Below are 6,358 nucleotides of genomic sequence, written 5' to 3'. Positions count from 1 at the left end.
AGGAGACCCTCTTACATGTCCCTACATCCCAAATACACACACGTCTCAATAGCGACCAGGGTATTAGCGTTTCCATAAACAGCTTTTCCAACAGATCTGGAGTCAGTCTCCTATGAACCTGTCTTGTGCGATATGTGACACAAACGGAAATACAGATTTCTGACATTAATACTGCAGGAGAATGCGAATTATCTTCCAGACATTTGTTGCATTATTGAGAATGAGCGGCTTGCAGCTAAAAGTATGTCATGTGTGATTCTCATTGACAAGAGGTTTGTTCTGGCAGGCGTAGAGATATGAAATGTAGAGATGTCCCCTATCTCAGACAAAATGGCCGCCTGAAATAGAAGGGCTTTGAACAATATTCAATAAACATTTATTTACTGGAGTAAATCTTGTCAAAGAGTTAAATGGTGTTACATAGAAACATGGTTCCTATTAGTGCAAGGAGAGGTTGCTGTTGTTTTTATCTATCCGGTAATGTTACTATTAGTTTTGATTAAATAAATCCCTGTGCAGGTACTAACTTTATATCCCATATTAAATGTGGAAATAACTGCTAGATCACTAATACTCTCCTATGCCACATATGGTAGTCAGTCATTTTTATTTCAATATTATCAATAATATTCATGACTTATTATCAATAAGTAATTAGTCTAAACAAGACAGTATAGAAAACGGGGATATATAAAAAAAAATGTTTAAAGAATGACAGTCCCGGGTATACAGCATACAAACCTATAGGGATGAATAGTTTGAGCAAGCTTGCCCTCTAGTGTCTGAGTAGTGAACTACTTTTCAAACCAACCGAGCAGAGCAAGAATTGGCGAGGAATCCTCTGTATCATGTGACAAGGGAGATAGTAACAGGCATTTTAAAACAGGGCAGTGACAAAATACTAGCCTGCCCCCCCCCCAAAAAAAAAAATCTTACAAATATGACATCTTGTTCAGCCGTCCTGTACCTCTCTCTCTCGTCAGCGGTCCAGCGAGCGTTTCTGGATAGCTTCTGAGACGGCGGTGCGATGACAGAGCGAGGGTCGTCACTGCTTACCACAGCCCGACATGATCATGTCAGCATCCGCCTACCAGAGACACACAGAAAGAGAAACACACTCAGTCAACCCACATGGACTGACACAGGCAGAGACATCACAGTTAAACACTAGGTTCCAAGGAGGCATGTACTCACCTCCACACACTAATGGATGGCAGAAGGACCCACTCCTCCGTCCACAATGTCCAGAGAGGGAAACTGACTCTCCTGGCCACACACAGAAACAGACGTGTGAATGACATGTGATCTTTCTTAACTTCTAAATCTATTTTAAATGTGCATCAGTTGGGCTTCAGACCAGGCCATAGCACCATCTCGGCAGCATCACTGGTAAATTGTGGTAAATTGTTTGGATAGGAAGAAACACTGTGCAACTCTATTCATTGACACTGTCAACTACTCTTTACTAATTCTACGGTTGTCTGAAATTGGCCTGGATCACTAGGCTTTTTTGTACTTGGTTTTACCTGACTAGGCTTTTTTGGAGCTGCAATCTGCCTTTGTCGCTTTGCAGAAAGCCTTTGTTGAACTGAAAATGAGTGCTTAATGCAGCTAAAACCAAGTACATCGTTTTCCAAATCACTTCAAAATGTATCTGATGATTTATGCATATTGGATGATGCCCACATGAACCGTGTCCCCGTGTATAAATATCTTTGGCATCTGGATTGACAAAAAGTTATTTTAAAAAGCATATGGATCAGTTAGTTAGGAAGTTGAGAATAAATAGATTGTGCCTCTCCCTAAACAGCAGAAAGCAGATCATTCAGTCAACTTTCCTGCCAGTGCTAGACTACACTGGAACCATTAGAGGCAATTTACAACAGCACACTTTGCTTTACTACGGGAGGCAGGTTCAGTACATATCATTGCATCCTATAAGTCTCATAGATCAATACTCTGCTCTATTTTTGTTTAGAAAGCCCACTTGCAAACTTCAACCGTACCTTACTTCCTTGTTAAACTACAGACTTACAAGTCACCACAAGCAGATATTATTCTGAAATGTCTCATTCATACTCAGATGACACAATGTCCACTGATGACATTGTAACACACCTCTGCATTCAAGAGACCTTGTGTATAAGTCAGATTACAGATGAGGACAAATAAGCGTTTTCATGCTGCTTATCAGGGATGTGCTTTCTCTGGTGAGACACAAAGTTAAGTAAATTAACACATATATTCACACGAAAACATACGGCCTTGGGCATCATGTCCTCCATGAACTTCTGGCCTCCAAAGCCAGGCTCTACAGTCATGACCAGAGCCATGTTGATCTGTCCAGCCCACGGTGCCAACTCCTCTACTGTAGTCCCAGGCTTTATGGCCAGGCCCACCTATAAGACACACACACGTTGGTTTTACAATCCTTGTGTGGATCAAACAACTGATTCCCATCCAAAATACGATTTTCCCCTAACCTAACCCTTAACAGATCCCTAACCCCAAACCCTAATTTTAAACCTAAATCTAAGACTAAAAAATTTTTTAAAAAGCATTTTTCCTTGTGGGGAATTCTGGTCCCAACTATGATGGTAAAGACAAAAACCACACACACATGGGTGAAGAAGACACATAGTAAAACTGGCAGAAGACACATAGTTGTGAACTTTCTCTGACTTGTGTGTGAATTACGCTTTACGTCCATTTTCTCTGACGATTCATTTCTCTCCCATATCTGGACCTCTCGTCTCCCTCTATAGTCAACACGGCCTCACTTTCATGCCGCTCTCTTTGATCTCCTTGATGAGGTTTCCAGCATTGGTGGTGGCCTCCGGGTGGAATGTGTACTGATTGGCTCCTGCCATGGGTTTCACCCACTGCTCTGGCCCCAATACCGTCACGTGCATATCTGGAAGAAAACACACACACACACTTTTGAGATGGCTGCTATGTTAAGTTGAACAATCTATGATACTATGTAGACCGAAATAGCATGGGGGCACCAGTGTCTGTGATAATAGGGACTCCTCAATGTTTTGTTGTCCTATTACAAGGCGATAGTGTAACCATATCAGAGTGAGCGGTTGTGTTACTCACCAAAAAGGGTCTGGCCCCACACAGTTCCTCAGGCACTCCACCATGGGATGACCGAACATGATGTTGGGTACAGAATGACTTCAGGGAAACAACATACAATCATTAGCCTCATGTGATTTATTCTAATCCAGTCACCTTGGTGGTGATGCAAGGCAATAAGATAAATTGAAATGCAAATCAGTGCTATATTAGTGCGGAATAAAACTTAAGCTGACAAAATATAAGTAGCTAAAGAAAAACTGAGGATGTTGTAAACAGAGTTGCAGAATGTTATGCAACCTGGACTGGCTTTGCTAAAATATGCATGCATTCAGTGTTACAGCTAGCTAAACTGCTTGACATGATTGCTAAAGAAACTGAGGCTATGCTAGCTAGCTCGCGAAAATCAATGCACTCCCTAGCTAGCGTTGTAGCCTATGAATCATCTGATGTGGCTTTGCCCACCGGTCCATAACGTCGAGGTGCAGGAAGTCAGCCCCGCACTCCGTCATTCGAACAGATTTAGTACCAATGCATGCTAGGTAGGTCACTGGGATGGACGGGACAATTTTTTAGCGAAGTATTACAAATATATATTTATTTTTTATTTAACTAGGCAATTTAACTAGTACCAGCATCTTTGCGCTGTAAGACATGTGGGTGCTGTCTGCCCTGCTCCCAACTGGCTGTGCAAGAAAGCAGTTCATGGAGTACTCGAACGTGTTAGTTTGCTACTTCCGGGCTTAACGCTGTTTTCAAAATAAAAGTACAAAAGCATCGAACGTTGCTTTTCCAAAAGTTGCCACTGGATGGCGGACAACTCATACGGAAGTTACCTATCAAATCAGTGTTCACATATTTTTCCATGGTGAAAGATGAATTCATATTGCCCACAGAGCTCATATCGTTCCCTAGTTGGCTGTAAGATTTAGTAGATTTGACTGAAGTTGAAAGGTAGAGATGAGCTGTGATGGTTGGCCCCACTCCCGAGAATGTGGGGGACCATCTCAGCAGTGTGTGCAAGAGCTGTCCTCTGATAACAGGAGACAGAGCCAGACAAGACCAAGATCAATGGTCACATAAAGGACTGTGGGAGAGACCAATACCACCTCTATAGACTACTGCCTCTCTTTCACTCGCGCACACACAACATTTTGAAGAGAGTTCATCCATAGTCCAATCTCCAAGTTATTATGATTTATAAGAATGTGAAAAATGTATCCTTAGTAGTTCCAGCAGTGTTTTCTGTGGCTCTGGCCCACTTCAGGCTCAGTCACATCCCACTGGACACAGAGTCTATTCCAAGTCTATTCCAAGTCTATTCCAAGTCTATTCCAAGTTGGTTCAAAGCAACTTATTTAAATGAAGTGGAAATAACGTTTCAACCAGTATGTGTCCAGTGGGACACATGCCGATGAGAGTAAACACCAATCCGACATTTATGGGTTTGGTCTGCGGGTTGCGTTACCGCTGTAGAGTTGATGGTGGGCTGTGGTAGCATGGTATGCACCGGGGGACAAGAAAGGTAATATGTTATTCTCACATTGACTTGAGTTAGAGTAAGTGGTTGTCATGGTGAATGGGAGCCTTGAGTAAGAGCCTCTAAGAGAGCTGTAAAGCTTTAGGATATGACAGCCTCTCCGTTGACACACACACACACACACACACACACACACACACACACACACACACACACACACACACACACACACACACACACACACACACACAGGCCCTGAGCAAGGTTGGGGCCAATATACATTTACACTGTGTTTGTTTTACATGTCTGTCTTTCCTCATGACTCCATCTAAACATCATTCTCTCAGACGCCCTCTTAAGAGCTTTAGAGGTGATGAAGTAGTGTCCTACTACAGGGGTACAGTAAAAACTATTTGTAAAGAGTCCAGGGTGGGTTGTATGGATACACATCTACCTGTCTGCTCTACATAATACAGGTTGTTTCTCTGAGGTTAAGAGGGTTAATATTCTTGACTTTCCATGAGGTGACATTATGAAATGGTGCCCTCGGCAGTGGTGTTTTTTAGTGAGACGGCAGAGAAGATTCACAGTGAAATGCCCAGGTTAAAGGTTTTTTTTAAGGCGCTTTATTTACATGTATTTACAACAAAAGCATCGGGACAACGAATCGAGAAAGTAACATAACCTGTAGTTGTAACAGGGCGACATATGGTCACAACTTGGAGTCAAAATTGAGATACCATTGTGTAGTGGTTGTGTTTAGGAATTATGGCAATGACCTATGCTCCCCAAAGAGCAAAAGGGTTTAACATTTTACTGCAGTGGGCTAAATCAGGGTTACACAGAGTGTTTTTTGGTATTCTTAAACAAATTTACTTTGAAACAAAAGTATACACCTCTCACACATGGTTATGGGCTTAAAAAAGAAGACACCTTTACCATATTAGACATAGAGTTGAAATGTATTCAATTTTGAGTTTGCATCCCAACATTACACTTTATATACATCACAGAAGACTGAAATATAACAAAACTTTTTGACATAGAAACACCAGATTTTTTTACGTTTGAAAAATAGTCATGTTTATTAATTATGAAAAATATTAATAATGTTCCACCCATGAGGCCACTAAGTAATTTGACTGCAGGAAAGGTCTACGTGAGTAAGTGTGTGTTTACTGGGATGCCATATGAAGAATTGCAAAAGTTACAATAACTAATTTATTTAGTTTAGAAGTCCTAACTGAATATCTGCAGTTTAAATAAAAACAGAGGGCAGGGCTAAGCACATAATTATCTCTGAACCTCAGGAACAATTTTGTATTTAGAGAAGTAATGCTTTTCTCTCCCCCTCCCTCTGTTGAAAACTGTGAAACACTTGCTGGTAGTTCTGCTGATTTTCTTTCATTCACATCTGTCCACCTGCTTTAGGGCTTCCCCTAACCTACTTTTGGATCTGGTCAAAAGTAGTGCACTAGGGAGTAGGGTGCCATTTGGGAAGCAATTTTAGGAATAATTATTCTATAATTTCAGACTTGGGATGTTTTTGTCAGCTAACACTCACTGGAGATTTCCCTGGGTCAGTAAATCAGCACTTTACACTTCGTAATCTCTCTCTGTCTCTCTCTCTGTCTCTCTCACTCTCTCTCTCACTCTCTCTGTCTCTCTCTCTGTCTCTCTCTCTGTCTCTCTCACTCTCTCTCTCTCAGAATGAGAAGAAGCGAAGTGTTAGATGTGAGATAGCTCTAGCGATGGCCTTCATCAGACTTCATTTCACAGCACAGATGACACACCTGA

The 6,358-nt window shown here is 41.6% G+C and overlaps 1 protein-coding gene across 3 annotated transcripts; it reads right to left on the bottom strand.

Annotated features, from left to right (window-relative positions):
* Positions 1-578: 578 nt before the first annotated feature.
* On the bottom strand, positions 579-3,811 carry LOC110501641 (ribulose-phosphate 3-epimerase). 3 transcript variants are annotated; one of them, XM_021579342.3, is made up of 6 exons: positions 3,547-3,811; positions 3,103-3,180; positions 2,781-2,914; positions 2,262-2,399; positions 1,195-1,266; positions 579-1,087 (listed from the first exon to the last, which is right to left on the bottom strand). In XM_021579342.3, the coding sequence occupies exons 3-5, from the start codon at positions 2,910-2,912 to the stop codon at positions 1,204-1,206; spliced, it is 333 nt and encodes a 110-aa protein (XP_021435017.1). In that variant the 5' UTR covers positions 2,913-2,914; positions 3,103-3,180; positions 3,547-3,811; the 3' UTR covers positions 579-1,087; positions 1,195-1,203. The 3 variants fall into 3 exon arrangements, with proteins under 3 accessions (XP_021435017.1, XP_090072567.1, XP_090072568.1); XM_090216441.1 differs by lacking the exons at positions 579-1,087; positions 1,195-1,266 and having other exon boundaries at positions 1,344-2,399; XM_090216442.1 differs by lacking the exons at positions 579-1,087; positions 1,195-1,266; positions 3,547-3,811 and having other exon boundaries at positions 1,344-2,399; positions 3,103-3,238.
* Positions 3,812-6,358: the final 2,547 nt, after the last annotated feature.

This window comes from Oncorhynchus mykiss, chromosome 22 (assembly GCF_057628025.1).
Source record: "Oncorhynchus mykiss isolate SJ-2025 chromosome 22, ASM5762802v1, whole genome shotgun sequence".
NCBI classification, from domain to species: domain Eukaryota; kingdom Metazoa; phylum Chordata; class Actinopteri; order Salmoniformes; family Salmonidae; genus Oncorhynchus; species Oncorhynchus mykiss.
The sequence above is the reverse complement of the archived record's forward strand: the minus strand, read 5'-3'. Positions and strand labels throughout refer to the sequence as shown.